Source organism: Suncus etruscus, chromosome X (genome assembly GCF_024139225.1).
Source record: "Suncus etruscus isolate mSunEtr1 chromosome X, mSunEtr1.pri.cur, whole genome shotgun sequence".
Lineage (NCBI taxonomy): Eukaryota > Metazoa > Chordata > Mammalia > Eulipotyphla > Soricidae > Suncus > Suncus etruscus.
In genome coordinates, this window is record NC_064868.1 from 123,441,818 (window position 1) to 123,460,595 (window position 18,778).

At 39.5% G+C, this 18,778-nt stretch overlaps 1 protein-coding gene across 1 annotated transcript in view; it reads right to left on the bottom strand.

Moving 5' to 3' along the window:
• Nucleotides 1-681: 681 nt before the first annotated feature.
• Nucleotides 682-18,778, bottom strand: part of LOC125999046 (gastrula zinc finger protein XlCGF57.1-like) — a 39,240-nt gene continuing 21,143 nt past the window's right edge. The window contains exons 2-4 of the mRNA XM_049767028.1: nucleotides 5,219-5,567; nucleotides 3,774-5,081; nucleotides 682-729 (exon numbers count right to left, since the gene is read on the bottom strand). Of these exons, the coding sequence (XP_049622985.1) occupies nucleotides 682-729; nucleotides 3,774-5,081; nucleotides 5,219-5,567 (1,705 nt within the window). The remainder of the gene's footprint in view (nucleotides 730-3,773; nucleotides 5,082-5,218; nucleotides 5,568-18,778) is intronic.

Here is an 18,778-nt window from a genome sequence, read left to right on the forward strand (position 1 = left end):
AAAAAAGTGGAAGAGAAAGGAAAAAAGAAAACGTTCAGTAGCAAGTATATTTGTGAAACTTATTATTATTATTCATCAATGAACTCATTAAAGCAATAGCAGAAAGTTTAGTAAGCTCTTCTTTTTTTTAAAGGATAAGAGTTAAAGAAATACAGTAAAAAAAGGTGTGAGAGTGGCAATTGTTGTCTGTCCAGCAAAATATGGGGGAAATAGAAAGCAAAAGCTTAGGCCAAAATACAAGGAGATCTTAACCCTGAAATACTCTGGCATAGGACCAACTCTGGACTCCAGGCATACTAGGTTGTCTTACCCCTGAGTCATTCTTTGTGGTCCCAGTAAAATTTTTCGCACAATTGCTGTTGTTGGTGTCAGGTTTCTGTAGTTCAAGACACTGGTTTCTATGCATATCCTAGATCGAGTCAGGATGATATGGAGTGTCCTCTAGTTTCACCTCACCATTAGAGGACAATGTGGAGAACCCTGCCCTGAAAGCAGGTTGTTGCTTTTGTTAAGTCGTCTGGGTTTTAAAAGGATCTTATTTGGAGTAAGTCATGCCAGGGCAGCTGTATGATCTTCCTGATAGAGGTTTGCTTCCTGGTGATGTTATAGACAACTGTCATTGTTTCTGTAGATGGTATCCATGTTTCAGGGGTGAATGGACAATGCCCATTCTTCTGAGAACTAAGCCATGTCATTATGACAATGTTCACATCCCTGTTTCTTTACAACCTGTTTTTACACAAAACAGAGATTTTCCTACTTAGCAAGTACAAGCAAACCTGGGTGGGTCTGACTCAGGATAGGCCTCCAGTCCTTACTCTTCTGCCTGGGGTGGTCTCAGTAAAACTGCAGTCTGGCAGGCAACTCACTCTCCCAGATTGACAAGACAGATTGTTACTTGGCCACACATATTTCACTCTCATCTTTCTTTGGCTTATTTCTTGTAGTGACCCTCGTTCCAGTCCCGCTTTACCAGTGATGAAATATAGTGTGGGGGCATTCCATCTATGAAATTTATCTACCTACCAATCTGTCTATCTATTAAATCTATTAGCTGAGTTGCCTCCATAATACACCATTACTCACAAACTTTCCATTTTAAAAAGGATCTTTCTGGGCACAAGAGATATTTCAGTGAGTGAACTGAATAGGATTTGATCCCCATTATCAGGGGGTAGGAGCAATAGTAAATGTGGGCAAAGCAATTGTCTTACATGCAGTTGACCGAGGTCTGATTTTGACAGACTGATTCTTGAGCAGACATCCAGGAGTAAGCCTTTAACACTGCCAGATGTGCCCCCCCCCAAATAAATAAACATTCTATGTGTTACACTAAGCATTGTTCAGTGTAGGCTTGTAGCACCACAGTGTGATCTGCGAAGTCCTTGAGAACTGCCAGGGTAGTCTGGGTAAGCTGAGTGTAGCTAAACTCACAAAGCCTACTAGAGCCAACATCTTGTTTTCTTCCTAGATAGAGCCCAGGCCTGTTTCTCCTTTAAACAAAGTATATACATCCTGTTTTCCCTTTAAACAGGGCACATACCCTGTTTTTCTTTTTTTTTATTGTTAAATTATGTTTATTTAAACACCATGATTACAAATATGATTGTAGTTGTATGATTACAGTCATGTAAAGAATACCCCTCTTCATAAGTGCAAGATTCCCACCACCAATAACATTATTTTATAAGAAAAATACACATTCCGGGGCCGGCGAGGTGGCACTAGAGGTAAGGTGTCTGCCTTGCAAGGGCTAGCCAAGGAAGGACTGCGGTTCGATCCCCCGGCGTCCCATATGGTCCCCCAAGCCAGGGGCAATTTCTGAGCGCTTAGCCAGGAGCAACCCCTGAGCATCAAACGGGCGTGGCCTGAAAAAAAAAAAAAAAGAAAAGAAAAATACACATTCCAGGGCCGGAGCAGTGGAACATTGGCCTTGCATGTGGCTGACCTAGGATCCCATTTGGTTCCCCAACTGAGCACCGATTTCTAAACACATAACCAGGAGTAACCTATTAGCATCACCAGGTGTGGTGAAAGAAAGAAAGAAAGAAAGAAAGAAAGAAAGAAAGAAAGAAAGAAAGAAAGAAAGAAAGAAAGAAAGAAAGAAAGAAAGAAAGAAGGAAGGAAGGAAGGGATGAAGGGCGGAAGAATGGAAGGAAGGAAGAAGAAAGGAAAGAAATAAAGAAAGAAAGAAAGAAAGAAAGAAAGAAAGAAAGAAAGAAAGAAAGAAAGAAAGAAAGAAAGAAAGAAAGAAAGAAAGAAAAAAAGAAAGAAAGAAAGTGCTGAATGACAGGCAGAAAAGGGGAAATGTAGCAGGCTATGTAGAACATAGAAATGGACAGAGCTATGTACAACACAGACATTATATGTGCTCAGGAGACATACGCAGAAATAATTAACTGATCAGTATGTTACAGTTTTAAAACTGATCCATCTTAGAGTAGTAAAAGTGTCAAAGCACTTCATAAATATAAAGTTCTCAAGTAGAGATGTTATCCAGCTGTATTCGTTGCTATAGGACACACTGAGTATAAAATTTGCTCCTGGCCAACATTTGAGACCATAGGGAATGTCGAGGTTCCAACCCTGGTTGGCTGCGACCAAGGCAAATACCTTTTCCACTATGCTACATTCTAGTCCCAACTATAAATTTTTTATGCAGTTAATCATTCAGAAGTAAACCAGTCTCCCCATATTCCCTCAAGTTAATATTGTCTTGTTTAAAAGTGATTTTAGTTATTTTCATAGGCGACACACTATAATGTTCAAAGGTAATTCCTGACTCTGTTATCCATACCTTTGGGCTTGAGAAACCCTACAGAATGTTTAGCATTGAATCCCAGCCAGTGCTTTGCAAGGTCAATTCCAACCATTTTGCATGAGGTGCTCAGATCATCAGATATCATTTTCATACCTATAAAAGTTTCATATCAGTGAAAAAAATACCCACACTTTTTATGGACGTTTCCCTCTAGAATGGATTTTTTATGCTTTTGAAGGCTTGAGCAGAAAGTGTAAGCCTTGCCACACTCCAGACATGAATGGCACTCTTCTCTTGTATGAACATTCATGTGTATAGTAAGGTTTGAGGACTAAGCAAAGGCCTTTCCACACTCCTGACATGTATTAGACTTAACTCCTGTTTGAATGTAATCGTGCAAATTAAGTTTTGAGGATTTAATGAAGGACATCCCATACTTCTGACATGAGTAAGTCTTCTTATCAGTACAAATCAGTAATGTACTGCCCAGAAACAGTTGTGGTTTGAGTGAGTCTTTTTCACACTCACCTAACATGAGTAAGGTTTCTCTCCAGTTTCCAAGTGTCTAACAAGCTATGGGCAAATGCCTCCCCACATTCCTCATATGCATATGGCTTATCTCCTTTATAAATTTTAATGCGTCTTGAGATTTATTGAAGGCTTTGCTACAATCCAGACAAGGCTAAAGGCTTCTCTCCATGAATATTCATGTGTCTCAGAAGCTTTGAGGATAAAGCAAACACCTTTCCACACTCCTGACATAATAAGGCTTCTATCCTTTGTGAATTTTCTTTTTCTTTTTCAGTTTTTGGGTCACACCTGGCAGCGCTCAGGGCTAAATCCTTGCTCTATGCTCAGAAATAGCTCCTGGCAGGCTCAGGGGACCATATGTAGTGCCGGGATTCGAACCACCAACCTTCTGCATGCAAGGCAAACACCTTACCTCCAAGCTATCTCTCCGGCCCCTTGTGTGAATTTTTGTGTGTGTTAAGGTATGAGGATCAAGCAATGCCTTTCCACAGTCCGAACATGAATATGACTTCTCTCCTATATGAATTTTCATGTGCCTGTTGAGGCTTGAGGATTCACCAAAAGCCTTTCCACACTCCGGACATGAATAAAGCTTTTCTCCTGTATGAACTTTCATGTGTTTGTTAAGGTCTGAGGACCGAGCAAATGCCTTTCCACACTCCTGACATGAATAAGGCTTCTCTCCTGTATGAATTTTCATGTGATCAGAAAGGTTTGAGGATTTTGCAAATGCCTTTCCACACTCCTGACATGAATAAGGCTTCTCTCCTTTATGAATTTTCATGTGATCAGAAAGTTTTGAAGATTGAGCAAATGCCTTTCCACACTCCTGACATGAATAAGGCTTCTCTCCTGTATGAACTTTTATGTGTTTTTTAAGGTCTGAATATCGAGCAAATGCCTTTCCACACTCCTGACATGAATAAGGCTTCTCTCCTGTATGAATATTCATGTGTCCAGAAAGGTTTGAGGATTGAGTAAATGCCTTTCCACACTCCTGACATGAATAAGGATTCTCTCCTGTATGAATTTTCATGTGACCAGAAAGATTTGAGGATTGAGCAAATGCCTTTCCACACTCCTGACATGAATAAGGCTTCTCTCCTGTATGAATTTTCATGTGTGTGTTAAGGGTTGAGGATCGAGCAAATGCCTTTCCACACTCCTGACATGAATAAGGCTTCTCTCCTGTATGAATTTTCATGTGCCTGTTAAGGCTTGAGGATTCACCAAAAGCCTTTCCACACTCCTGACATGAATAAGGCTTCTCTCCTGTATGAATTTTCATGTGATCAGAAAGGCTTGAGGATTCACCAAAAGCCTTTCCACACTCCTGACATGAATAAGGCTTCTCTCCTGTATGAATTTTTATGTGATCAGAAAGTTTTGAGGATTGAGCAAATGCCTTTCCACACTCCTGACATGAATAAAGCTTCTCTCCTGTATGGACTTTTATGTGTTTTTTAAGGTCTGAATATTGAGCAAATGCCTTTCCAAACTCCTGACATGAAGAAGGCTTCTCTCCTGTATGAATTTTTATGTGATCAAAAAGTTTTGAGGATTGAGCAAATGCCTTTCCACACTCCTGACATAAATAAGGCTTCTCTCCTGTATGAATTTTCATGTGTCTAATAAGCTTTGAAGATTGAGTGAAGAACTTTCCACACTCCTGACTCATATAAGACTTCTCTCTTACATGAATTATCATGTGTTCAGTGTGGGACAAAGAGAATGTGAAGGACTTGCCATTCTCGGGACCTAGATGACATTTGCTTCCTGTCCAGACTTCCTTTGGGTCATTCCGGTTGTGACAGTTGTCTCAGACTGAATCCACCTCTCTTACCATCAGAGGAATCTTCTGTTTGAAGATCTCATTCTAAAAGGAAATTGTAGAATGGAGTAATACTCAACTGGTGCTCTGCATACTTCAAACAAACCTCTCTGCAGCTTGTGAAGGGCTCCTTCTTCCAACCAGGAGATCAGTGCAGGCTTCACCCTGCACTGTCCTATGACCCCCAGGTGCTGGTAGATCTCCAGCATCACATCTCTGTAGAGTTTCCGATGAGAGGCATCCAGGCACAGCCACTCCGCTGGGGAGAAGATCACAGCCACATCGGTGAAGGTCACCATTTCCTGGGAACAGGATTTCAAACGGTGCAGTTCCATCTTCACTTGTCTATATTGTTCATAAAGAGCAGCAGCAAGGCCGTTGTCACAAATCTCTGGGAACTGGACTTCTGATGGTGCAGATCCATCTTCCCTAGTACGTATTATTCTGGAAGAGCAGCAGAAAGGCAATTTGCATGAATCCCTGGTGAGGTGACCTCAGAGCAGCCGGGAAATCGTTGCTCCAGACCCCCTGCACTCGCGGGGACCCCAGGACCAGCTCCAGTCGCAGCGAAGCGAAGCGGCCGCAGGGACCGACCAGGAAAAGGAAGCCTGTTTTTCTATTTTTCCTATTTTCCTTCTAACATGATTAAGATACTTTAGAATCCCTTGCCCACCTAAAATAAAGTGTTAGAAATGTGATTTCTTGACATACATATTCTTTGATTAAGAAGTGATGTTCTGGGCCCGGAGAGATAGCACAGCGGCATTTGCCTGGCAAGCAGCCGATCCAGGACCAAAGGTGGTTGGTTCAAATCCCGGTGTCCCATATGGTCCCCCGTGCCTGCCAGGAGCTATTTCTGAGCAGACAGCCAGGAGTAACCCCTGAGCAACGCTGGGTGTGGCCCAAAAACCAAAAAAAAAAAAAAAGAAGTGATGTTCTCTGTCCCTTCCTTATAACCTTTTTGATTCTATATCATTAGATACTAGTATGACCACCTTACCCTTTTTAAGGGAGTTGTATGCTGAAGAATTGTGTTCCAACTTTGAGTCTGTATTTGCTCTGACTACTCAGATATGTATTTTGCAACAGAACATTGAATTCAATTTTCTAATCTATTTTCCACTCTGTGTCTCTTAATTGATGCATTTAGTCTATTTACTTGAGAGACATTATTGTCATGGAATTTTGTGCCATCATTTTATTAAAGTTTATTGTGTTTGTGGGAGTTGTTTTGCTATCAAGTACTCATTTAAAGTTGATTTGGAGTCTGTAAAGTTTCTGAGCTGTTGTTTATCCTTGAAACTGTGTACCATTCCTTCAAAATCATTCATTTTGTTGATTTTTTTTACTATAGAAAATCTTTATTTAAGCACCATGATTAGAAGCATGATTGTAGTTGGGTTTCAGTCATAAACAGAACACCCCCTTCACCAGTGCAACATTCCCACCACCAATGCCCCCTCCCTCCTTCCCAACCCTTGCCTACATTTGAGAGAGGCATTCTACTTCTCTCACTTATTAAGATAGTCATGATACTTATTAGTGTAGTTATTTTTTAATTATATCCCATCACTACCTTCAGGCCAAAAGGGTTATAATAAATCTGTTTAAATCTTTTTTTATATTTTTAAAATTACTCTATTTAAACAGCATGGTTTAGAAGGTTGATCATAATAGTTTCTTTTTTTTTAATTTTTATTTTAGTTCATTGAAACCATCGTGATTTAGAAAGTCCTTCATATTTGGGTTTCAGACATACAATGAATCGAGGCCAGTCCTACCACGAGTGTCCACCTCCCTCCACCAATATTCCCAGAGTGTATCCCATACCACCAACCTTTGCACCCCCCAGTGCCCCCCCCAGCAAGCCCCAGCTTGCCAGTATAACAGGCCCATTTAAAGTTTAGATTGTTAGAGTTTGGGTCTCTTGATTCCATTGTTTATGACTTTGGCTTGGATGTTTAGTTCTGTCCCTTGCTTTTCCTTTTTTTTTTTTTGAAAATTTTTATTGAGACCATTATGAATTACAAGTCTTCATAGTTGTATTTTAGGCATATAGTGACAGTGAATTAGGATCAGTCCCACCAAAAGTGTTGACCTCCCTCCACCATAGTTCCCTGAATGCATCCCACCCCTCCACTCCTAGACCCCAGGACTACCAGTGTAACAGGTTCCTTCTGAGTATAGCTTGTTGTAGTTTGGGTCTCTTGATTCTATTGTAGTTGAATTTGGCTTGGATATTTAGTTCTGTTTTATAATAATATTTTATTTAAACACCTTGATTACAAACATAATTGTGGTTGGGTTTCAGTCATGTAAAGTTCACCCCCCATCACCAGTGCAACATTCCCATCACCAATGTGCCAAATATCCCTCCTCCCCACTCCACTCCCGCCTGTACTCTAGACAGACTTTCTATTTCCCTCATATATTCTCCTTGTTAGGATAGTTCTCAATGTAGTTATTTCTCTAACTCAACTCATCACTCTTTGTGGTGAGTTCTGTCCCTTTCTTATCTCAACCAATGCAAGTGAGACCGCTTGGCCCATGACACTCATCTTTTAATATTTAGTTTTCTACTCTTTCACTCAGTTTCTTCCTTCTCTTTGCTATACTCTGGGGCCAAGTGAGTTCAAGACAACTCCCATTTAAACCATTGCATTTCTTCATGCAGTTATTCTAAATATCACATATAAGTGATATTCTGTATTCATCCTTCTTTTTTTGGCTTACTTCATTTAACATACTATCTTCCAGTTCCATCCATGTAGCTGCAACTTGCATGATTGCATCGTTCCTTACAGCTATGTAGTATTCCATGGTATATATGAACCATATCTTCATGAACCAGTTATCTGTTGTTGGACATCTAGGTTGATACCAAGTATTAGCTATTGTACTGAGTGCTGCTATGAATAGTGGTATTTGCATGAATGCTTTTTCTGTCCTGGGATAGATACCAAAAGGGGGCTTGTTGGGTCATATGGCATTCAATTTTGAGTTTACTGAGAACCTCTATACTGTTTTCCATAGGAATTGGCTCAAGCAGCATCCCTACCAGCAGTGGATGAGAGTGGATGAGAGTTCCTTTCTCATCACAGCCCCCATCAACATAGATTGTCCCCAGTATTTTGATGTGGCAACCTCATTGGTATAATATAATATCTCATTGTTGTATTGATTTGGATTTCACTAATGATAAGCGATGACAAGCATTTTTATGTGCCTGTGGTCATCTATTGGTCTTCCTTAGTGGAGTTTATGTTCATTTCCTCTCCCTATTTTTATGGGGTTTTTAGGTTTTGTGGAGTTAACCTGTGTATATTCTATATATCAAACTTTATCTGATGCATTAAGTGCAAAAATTTTCTCTCAATCAATTATCTGTCTTCTTTTGGTTTTAGCCCATGTTTCTTTTACCATACAGAAACTTTTTAGTTTTATGTAGTCCCATTTATTTAGGTCTGATTCTATAGCTCTTGTATTTTGGCATCCTATCATCGAAGATTTCTCTGTGGTCTAAGTCTTGGAGTGTTCTCCATATGTTTTTTTCCAGTGAACTTTATGGACTTGGATCTAATCTCAAGTGATCTTTAATCCACTTTGAATTGACTTTTGTGTAAAGTGTGAGATATAGATTGTCCTTTAATTTCTTACACATGGTTATCCAATTTTTCCAACACTATTTGTTGAAGACAGTCTTTATTCCATTTAAAGTTCTTGGCTTCTTTGTCAGAGATTAATTGACCATATACTTGGGGGGTAGTCACTGGATATTCCATTCCGACCCATTGGTCTGAAAGTTTGTCTTTGTTTCAATACCATGTTTTAATCACTATGGCTTTATACAGAGTTTCAAGTTAGGTAAGTTGTTCCCCAGTTTCTTGTTTTTCAATATGGATATATTTACCTATATTAGGTCTTTTATAGTTCCACACAAACTTTTTAATTGTTAAATTTTATCAATCTGTTTAATGTGTTTAAATCTTTTAATCTGTCAAAATCTGTTTAAATCTTAAGAATGCTCCTTTGTATGCATTTTCTTTTTTATCTTGCTGCTTTCAGTATTCTATCTTTATCTTTGGTTTTCATCATTATTAATAGGATTTGCTCTGGGATGTTTTATTTGGGTCTCTTTTAGCTGGTACTCCTCGGGCATCAGGGATATTGGTGTATGCATTCATCAGTTTAGGGGCTTCTCATCAATGTTGTCTCTGACTGTTACTTCTTCATGGAGGTTTTCTTCCTGTCTCTGGCAACCCAACAACTCAGCAACGTAATATTTTTTCTTTTGCATTTATCTTAAATTTCTACTAACATCTCTTTATTATAAAATTTTTCTCCATCATTTTTGATTGTTTGAGTCTTTTTTCCATCTTCTGTTGTTCTCTAGAGATTTTCTGCATTTCATCTTTGAATTCTTTGATTCTGTTATCAGCAGATACTGGTGAGGTTTTCCAGTGAGTTTTTCATTTAACCTACCATGCCTTTCAGTTCTGCCATTTCTATTTGAAGTTTCCTCATTTTTTCTTTCATAGTCTCCTGAGTCTCTTATTATTTGTCACATGGCTTATTTGAGTTCCTTGAACATCCCCAACAATTTCCCCTAGAGTCCTTATCAGAGATTCTATATAGATGGCTGATACTAGTTTGGTCTATTATACTATCATACTTACTCACTGAATGTGGTGGGGTTTTCTTTCCCATTGTAACCATTGCAGTGTGTTGGTGTTTTTTATGTACTGTGGTGTGTTTCATTGATTGGAAATAATACTTGGCCATGAAGCAAAGTACATTTGGGGGGCTCACTGATCTGGGGTGAAAATGGCTCTTCTGAGCAAAAGAGAGAACCCTAGTGCCAGTCAGTTTTTTTGGACTGTCTCTATAGTCTATATGGTTAGCATTTTTTGTACAAGTGCACTTGATTTGCTTAGTATTTCTTTTATTGAAGAACATTAGGTGGTTTCAAGTTTGGAGTCATTATAAATAAATACACTAAAAATGTATATGGGGTTAAACTTTTTTTAATCAATCATTGTGCCACACAGTACATGAGAACTGTTGGCTAGAATACGTTCAGGGTTTTAATAACATTAATAGCTAAAACTATTATAGAAAGCATATTATCCTATGCTAAACCCCATTTAATCACTATTCATATTCATATATCCTCTAAACTTCATAACCCCATAAAGAAGGTATTATTATTTTACATATTATAAAAGCAGGGTACAGAGGAATTTAATTTCCTGTGTGCCCAGGACTAATAGGTAGTAAATTGGGTTACAAACATCTAAGACCCTCCTTTTAAGCATTAAGCTATGTTTATGGGAACATTTATTTTTTGCGTTCTTCACTTTACTTTGAGGATCATCTTTTCTAGTATGTTAGGCTTTCAGGGACGAGTAGATAGCAAAAAGGGCTATAATACAGCCCTTGATCCAAATCAGTTCAAATAAGATTCCCATCATTGTAAATGAACCTTCATCACCCTGGGCTGGCTCATAGAACCTGTCTTCACCCACAAAAGAAAGTTGGCCTTCTGGTTTGAAGGAAATCCGATAAACAAAGAGTAATGTTCAAGAATTCAGCCTAAAACGGAGGCTCTCACTTCATTCTTGCAGGTTTGGAGAGATAGTATAGTGCAGATAGGGCACTTGTCCTGTTGCCTATTCAGGTTAAATCTCTGGCACTCCCATGGTTCCCTGACCATAAATCCAGGACTAAGTCCTGTGCACCAACAGGTATGCTCCCCTCTTCCTGTCCCCCTAAAACTTGTTTCAATTACCCTGTAACCTATTTCTTTGAATTAAAAAACTCCCTGATCATGGAAGGGGAGGATTAGGAGTCATATTTTAGGAGTGCGAAATCTCAGTTTTGCCTTTAATGTCTGATGAGTTTGTAAGGATAATATTTTCCATTGAACCTAAAGGATATCTAATGATATCATTTCTGATAAGACATTACTTTCAACTTTATGAGGAAAGCATGTTTCTGCCAATGGATGTACCCCCCAAATACCTATAATTGTCTTTGAAAAGGGGACATAAAGGCAGCATAAATTTCTAAGGGTGTAAGTCTAATTTCCTGGGGTGTACCATTTTAGAAGAGGGCCTTGACAATAAGCAGAGAATAAAAACAAGTGTAGTCTGGGGCAGACAGTGTTTTTCAAACATTTGGCCAAATCTCTCCTGGCAGCAAAAAAGCAGCTGAATGATTAAACACTGGGCTTCTAAGGAGAAGGAAGATGGAGGGTGAGCTGAGTTGAAGTGTATTCCAGACTGACTGAAATCAAGAGGAGCTGCAGCTTTACCAACACTGGCTTCCTTCCAAGGGGCTGTTCAGGCTGAATTGCTTGTCAAAGCTCAATTTCATCTTCTGTGCATCTTTTTTTGTCCTCCTCTTTTCATTATTTCCCATATAGCATTTGCCTTTGGATAGAACCTTTGAATGACTTGGGAGTGACCTCAGTTACAGCCTTTGTTTAAAGTTTAAAGTTACAGGCTTTGTTTAAAATGCCAAAAAGAGAAGCATGCCACTGAGATGGAGCACTCTGAGAATGAACAAGAATGGACAGACATTCTTTTTGGAGAGCCAGGAATGACCTAGGCATTCAGAAATTGAAAGCCAGATGTTTATGAAAAACCTTAGACCCAATTTGATTTTTTTTGGCACTGCTCAGGGGTTAATCCTGACTCTGTGCTCAGAAATCACTCCTGGCAGGCTCGGGGAACAATGTGAGGCCAGGGATCAAACTGGGATCTGTCCTGTATTGGCCATATGCAAGGCAAATGCCCTACCCACTATGCTATCTCTCCAACCCAGCTAGACCCAATTTGAATCTTAGAGGTATTGAAATATAATTTAATGACTAAACTTTGGAATATGAAGGATAAAGCTAGGAGCTTAAGTAGAATAATCAACTTTGAAAATAAATAGATCCCTTCATATATATCAGGGACAAATAATTGGGCTTATTATATAGGGAGAATGTGTATTTTCTGTGTCTTTTAAGATGACTATGGGGGCTTGATTGATAGCACAGGGGCAGAGAAAGGCATTGCCTTGCTACATAGGTGACTCTGGTTCAAACCCAGCATTCCAATGGTTCTTTGAACCTGTCAGAAGTGATTTCTGAGCACAGAGCCAGGAGTAACACCTGAGTGCTGCCAGTGTTTTCCCACCACCAAAAAAAATTAAGATGACTAATTGTCTCTTGTACCATTCCTAAGCCTATCTATACATAAACACAAAAATACCCTTTTTTCATTTATGCTACTATGTAGATAGCTATTATTTGATTTCATTTGGCCCTAAGGAAAAAAAAAAGAAAGATTCAGACATTTTTTTTTTGTTTTGGGGACCACACCAATCTGTATTCAGTGCTTATTCCTTGCTCTGGGATCACTCCAGGCAGGGCTTATGGGACCATATAGGATGTCAGATAGATTTTTCACATAGAGAGAAGTAAACTGAAGGAGAAGAGATATTGTGCTTGAAAATGATCTTGAAATTACATAATACTAGAATTCGTTGTCTAAACTTTGATGGGAAAAAGAAAACCAATTCTCCTCTTGTATGTTCTTGCCAACAGCATTCCTTCTCCAGTCTGTTGACCTTAATTTCATTCATAATGTGTGCTACATTTTAGACAATTCTAAAAAACTTTTAAATATAGTTGTGTTTTGATTTTGATTGTATTTATATTATTTTGAGAGAATTGGAAGAAAGTTGATCTTTTATATACATACATAAGATTTTTCTCTGAATCATTCAGGAAGTAAAAAAGGCCAGGTCATCTAAGCCACCAGTTGCTAAAGGCTGGTTTGTAGTATGGAATTCTGGTTCGTAATTTGCCAAGTATCACTAGGAAACATTTTGAGAATACAGATGTATAAATCTTGCCTCAGAAATAAAGTTGGGAGCCAAGGATGTAATGAAATATTAAAGTACTTCCTTTGTGTGGGTGAGGCTCTAGGTTTGATCCTTGGTGACAAGGAAAGAAAAGGAGAGGAGGGAAGAGCAGAGGAGAAAAGAGGTGAGTAAAGGAGAGAGGAGAGGTGAGGAGAGGAGGGAGGGGAGGAGAGAAGAGGAGAGAAGAAGAGGTAAGTGGAGAGGAGAGGAGGTAGTGGATGGGAGAGGAGAGGTTAGGAGTGGAGAGAAGAGGAGATGAGTGAAGGGGAGAGGAGGGGAGGGTGAGCGGATGGGAGGGGAAAGGAGAGGAGGGGAGGGGAGAGGAGGAGAAGGGAGAGGAGGACAGAGGAGGGTAATAGGGGTATGGAGAAGAGGGAAGAGGAAAGGAGGGGAGAAAAAAGGAGAGGAGAGGGAGGAGGGGGAGGAAGGGATGGGAGAGGAGAGGTGGAGAGGGGAGGAGAGGGAGAGGAGAATAGAAGAGAGGAGAGGAAAGGAGAAGGAGAAGAGGGAGTGGAGGGGAGAGAAGAGATGGGGAGAGGGGGGAGAGGAGAGGGGAGATGAGGGGAAGGGAGAGGAAAGGAGAGAAAAAGAGGGGAGAGAAGGGAAGGGGAGGGGAGAGAAGAGATGAGGGAGATATATCTGGAACATGTGTGTCCAGAATATGCAATTCTAACTCAGTTCCCAAATGTCTCTGTGCAAGTAGCCTTTGAGATATACCTCAAATGGAAGTGAATCCATTAGTCTTGAGATATCAAGAGATTTAATTATTTAAGTTAAATAGACAAACTCCATAGACAAACTTTTAGTTAAAAGTTCATGCACAATCTTTCCTAAGAACATAAGGAGTTCTGAAGAAGAGGGAGTATAGGAGGTTAGTTGTTGTTCTTGTCACAAGGCACTTGATTACCTAACTTTCCCAGCCTCAATCATGCATTTCCACATGAAATTAGAGACAAATAAACTTCAAAAAAGACTTGAAGTTAATGGTGTCTTTTAAAAATTAAAATCAGTTTTCATTGGAAAGTATTGAGGAATGGAAGAGAGAATTAGAAGGGACAGTGTACTGAGAGAAAGAAAGAAAGAAAGAAAGAAAGAAAGAAAGAAAGAAAGAAAGAAAGAAAGAAAGAAAGAAAGAAAGAAAGAAAGAAAGAAAGAAAGAAAGAAAGAAAGAAAGAAAATAAGGAGAAAGAAAAAGAAAGAAAGGAGGGAAGGAAGGAAGAAAGGAAGGAAGAAAGGAAAACAAAAAAGAAGAAACAAAGAAACAGAAACAACAGAAACAGAAAGAAACAAAGAAAGTCTGCCTTTTTAACTTAACTTCTTGCTGATAAATCTGATTTCTGCTATCCTGGTCTGACTAGTGGCAGCATATGCAGCTGTGAGTCTATTTATGAGCTACTGTGCTATTATCAGTAATCTGGTTTTATCTTCATTACCCACGGAGGTACCCTTTTTTATTTAAGCCTGTTAGAGTACATTTACATGCTTTCTGCAAAAAGGTAAGTTACAGAAACATAGTTTTCTCTTTCAACTTCTCTAAGTTTTGCCAGAAGGCTTAATAAACCTGGCTTGTTCTTTTGTATAAACACAGCAAGATTGGCGAACACTCTATTTGGGGTATCCCATTACTTACTGAGCAGTCCTATGAATTGGCTAAGGGAACAGGCAATTATATTAATAAAGGGATTAATATTTTACCTGTTAGATCACGGTTACTCAGGCTTGGTTAGTGTAAAGACACAAAGATCAGGGGCCGAAGAGATAACATGGAGGTAAGGCATTTGCCTTGGACACAGAAGGACAGTGCTTCGGATCCCGGCATCCCATATGGTCCGCTGAGCCTGCCAGGAGAGATTTTGGAGCAGAGAGCCAGGAGTAACCTCTGCGTGCTGCTGGATGTGAGCCCCCCCCCAAAAAAAATTAAAATAAGATGGAAAGATCGGGTCAGTATGATGAGTTAATAATAAAAATTATTATTTTTTTTAGTCATCTGATATTTTCTTTTTTTTAAACATTTTTTAAATTTATTTAAACACCTTAATTACATACATGATTGTGTTTGGGTTTCAGTCATGTAAAGAACACCACCCATCACCAGTGCAACATTCCCATCACCAATGTCCCAAGTCTCCCTTCTCCCCACCCGACCCCCGCCTGTACTCTAGACAGGCTCTCCATTTTCCTCATACATTCTCATTATTAGGACAGTTCAAAATGTAGTTATTTCCCTAACTAAACTCATCACTCTTTGTGGTGAGCTTCCTGAGGTGAGCTGGAACTTCCAGCTCTTTCTCTTTTGTGTCTGAAAATTATTATTACAAGGGTGTCTTTCATTTTTCTTAAAACCCATAGATGAGTGAGACCATTCTGCGTTTTTCTCTCTCTCTCTCTGACTTATTTCACTCAGCATAATAGATTCTGTGTACATCCATGTATAGGAAAATGTCATGACTTCATCTCTCCTGACAGCTGCATAACATTCCATTGTGTATATGTACCACAGTTTCTTTAGCCATTCGTATGTTGAAGGGCATCTTGGTTGTTTCCAGAGTCTTGCTAGGGTAAATAGTGCTGCAATGAATACAGGTGTAAGGAAGGGGTTTTTGTATTGTATTTTTGTGTTCCTAGGGTATATTCCTAGGAGTGGTATCGCTGGATCGTATGGGAGCTCGATTTCCAGTTTTTGGAGGAATCTCCATATCGCTTTCCATAAAGGTTGAATTAGACTGCATTCCCACCAGCAGTGGATAAGAGTTCCTTTCTCTCCATATCCCTGCCAACACTGTTTATTCTCATTCCTTGTGATGTGTGTCATTCTCTGGGGTGTGAGGTGGTATCTCATCATTGTTTTGATTTGCATCTCCCTGATGATTAGTGATGTGGAACATTTTTTCATGTGTCTTTTGGCCATGTGTATTTCTTCTTTGTCAAAGTGTCTGTTCATTTCTTCTCCCCATTTTTTGATGGGGTTAGATGTTTTTTTCTTGTAAAGTTCTGTCAGTGCCTTGTATATTTTGGAGATTAGCCCCTTATCTGATGTGTATTGGGTGAATAGTTTCTCCCACTCAGTGGGTGGCTCTTGTATCCTGGGCATTATTTCCTTTGAGGTGCAGAAGCTTCTCAGCTTAATATATTCCCATCTGTTAATCTCTGCTTTCACTTGCTTGGAGAGTGCAGTTTCCTCCTTGAAGATGCCTGTAATGTCCTGGAGTGTTTTGCCTATGTGCTGTTCTATATATCTTATGGTTTTGGGGCTGATATCGAGGTCTTTAATCCATTTGGATTTTACCTTCTGGGGGTCTAAGTTCAAGTTTTTGCAAGTGGCTATCCAATTGTGCCAACACCACTTGTTGAAGAGGCTTTCCCTGCTCCATTTAGGATTTCCTGCTCCTTTATCAAAAATTAGGTGATTGTATGTCTGGGGAACATTTTCTGAGTATTCAAGCCTATTCCACTGATCTGAGGACATGTCCTTATTCCAATACCATGCTGTTTTGATAACTGTTGCTTTGTAGTACAGTTTAAAGTTGGGGAAAGTAATTCCTCCCATATTCTTTTTCCCAATGATTGCTTTATCTATTCGAGGGTGTTTATTGTTCCAAATGAATTTCAAAAGTGTCTGGTCCACTTCTTTAAAGAATGTCATGGGTATCTTTAGAGGGATGGCATTAAATCTGTATAATGCCTTGGGGAGTATTGCCATTTTGATGATGTTAATCCTGCCAATCCATGAGCAGGGTATGCGTTTCCATTTCCGTGTGTCCTCTCTTATTTCTTGGAGCAGAGTTTTATAGTTTTCCTTGTATAGGTCCTTCACATATTTAGTCAAGTTGATTCCAAGATATTTGAGTTTGTGTGGCACTATTGTGAATGGGGTTGTTTTCTTAATGTCCATTTCATTCTTATTACTATTGGTGTATAGAAAGGCCATTGATTTTTGTGTGTTAAATTTGTAGCCTGCCACCTTGCTATATGAGTCTATTGTTTCTAGAAGCTTTTTGATAGAGTCTTTAGGGTTTTCTAAGTAGAGTATCATGTCATCTGCAAACATGAGAGCTTGATTTCTTCCTTTCCTATCTGGATTCCCTTGATATCCTTTTCTTGCCTAATCTCTATAGCAAGTACTTCCAGTGCTATGTTGAATAGGAGTGGTGAGAGAGGACAGCCTTGTCTTGTGCCAGAATTTAGAGGGAAGGCTTTTAGTTTTTCTCCATTGAGGATAATATTTGCCACTGGCTTGTGGTAGATGGCCTTCACTATATTGAGAAAGGTTCCCTCCATTCCCATCTTGCTGAGAGTTTTGATCAAGAATGGGTGTTGGACCTTATCAAATGCTTTCTCTGCATCTATTGATATGATCATGTGGTTTTTATTTTTCTTGTTATTGATGTTGTGTATTATGTTGAGAGATTTACGGATGTTAAACCAGCCTTGCATTCCTGGGATGAAACCTACTTGATCGTAGTGGATGATCAATAATAAAAATTATTAAATAATAAAAAATAATAAAAAATTATTAAGAAAAGAAAAGAAAAAAAGTGGCCTCAGTCTTCTCATCTTCAGTAGGAGTGTCCCAGCAGGAATACATCCTATCCCTCTTCAGGGTGTTGAGTGCCTAATTGCCGCGCAGAACAGAAGACAGAGATAGATTAAGACTCAGCAAGAGAGCCTGCAGATCAAAGGAACTAGGAACACTAGGGACCTACAAGTCAGAGAAACTTGGAGCCCCAAGCATGGTACAGGAACACAATTTATATATTTTCAGCCCACATTTTCAAGGCACATTTTATGGTATCCCTTCCCCCAACCCCCTTACCTAAGCTTCTTTTTGAGCTGTTAATCCCACCTAGATGGTCAAAACCACCCACATCTGGGGGGGGTCTGAGGTTTTGAGTAAAGAATAAGAGGGGCTGGCTTGAGGGGAGAGGAGAGGAGATAGACACATGAAAGAGGAAGCAGCAAAGCCTGAGAGAGAGGGGCAGCAGAAAGCTTAGCAGAAAAGCCATGTGAGGAAAACACATGATGGATAGGGCCATGGAATAAAGCAAGCTGTTTCAGATGAAATTTTAACTGACTTCTTGTGAATTATTTCTTCACCGTTACCTGTATCATCAGGCCCATCCACTTGAGGGACTAGAGGCACCATGCTGAGGGAGGCCTCACCCAACACGTGGACTTTAGACTTTATATTTTATAACTTAACAGCACATATCCATATTCCTTCGAGGCACATATAAACAAAGCCGATATTAAATTAAGCCATGCATCTTGTTTACAAATCCTGCCCTTCCAGAGACCAGGGGTTAATTTTTCTAATCTTATTCTAGGCTCTGATGAGCCTGGTCTGCATTTGGTTTTCCAAGGTACAGACCCAAACTGTAATGACATTGCTCTAGTTCACAATTTTCCCTACACTCCAGTTTATATTTGCGACATATGATAATAGAAAGGAGGGTAAGACACTTTATTTTATGCCCACTGGAAATTCTTCCAATATTTTAGTAAGCAACCCAGAGGGCAATCTTTGGGAACTGAAGTCAAATTTCCCATCGTTTTCCGAGTACCAGCAGCAACCTATAGAAGAGGGGCAAGCTAAAACAAAATGATTGCTTGGCATTCGTTTATTCTCAAGATACTTTTAACTTCTCTTCTCTTGAGGAAACTTTAACCTCTTGGGGCTTACGGATGGGGGTGATTAACTCTATTGCCATATTTAGGGGACTTTAATCCTTTGGTTTTATGTA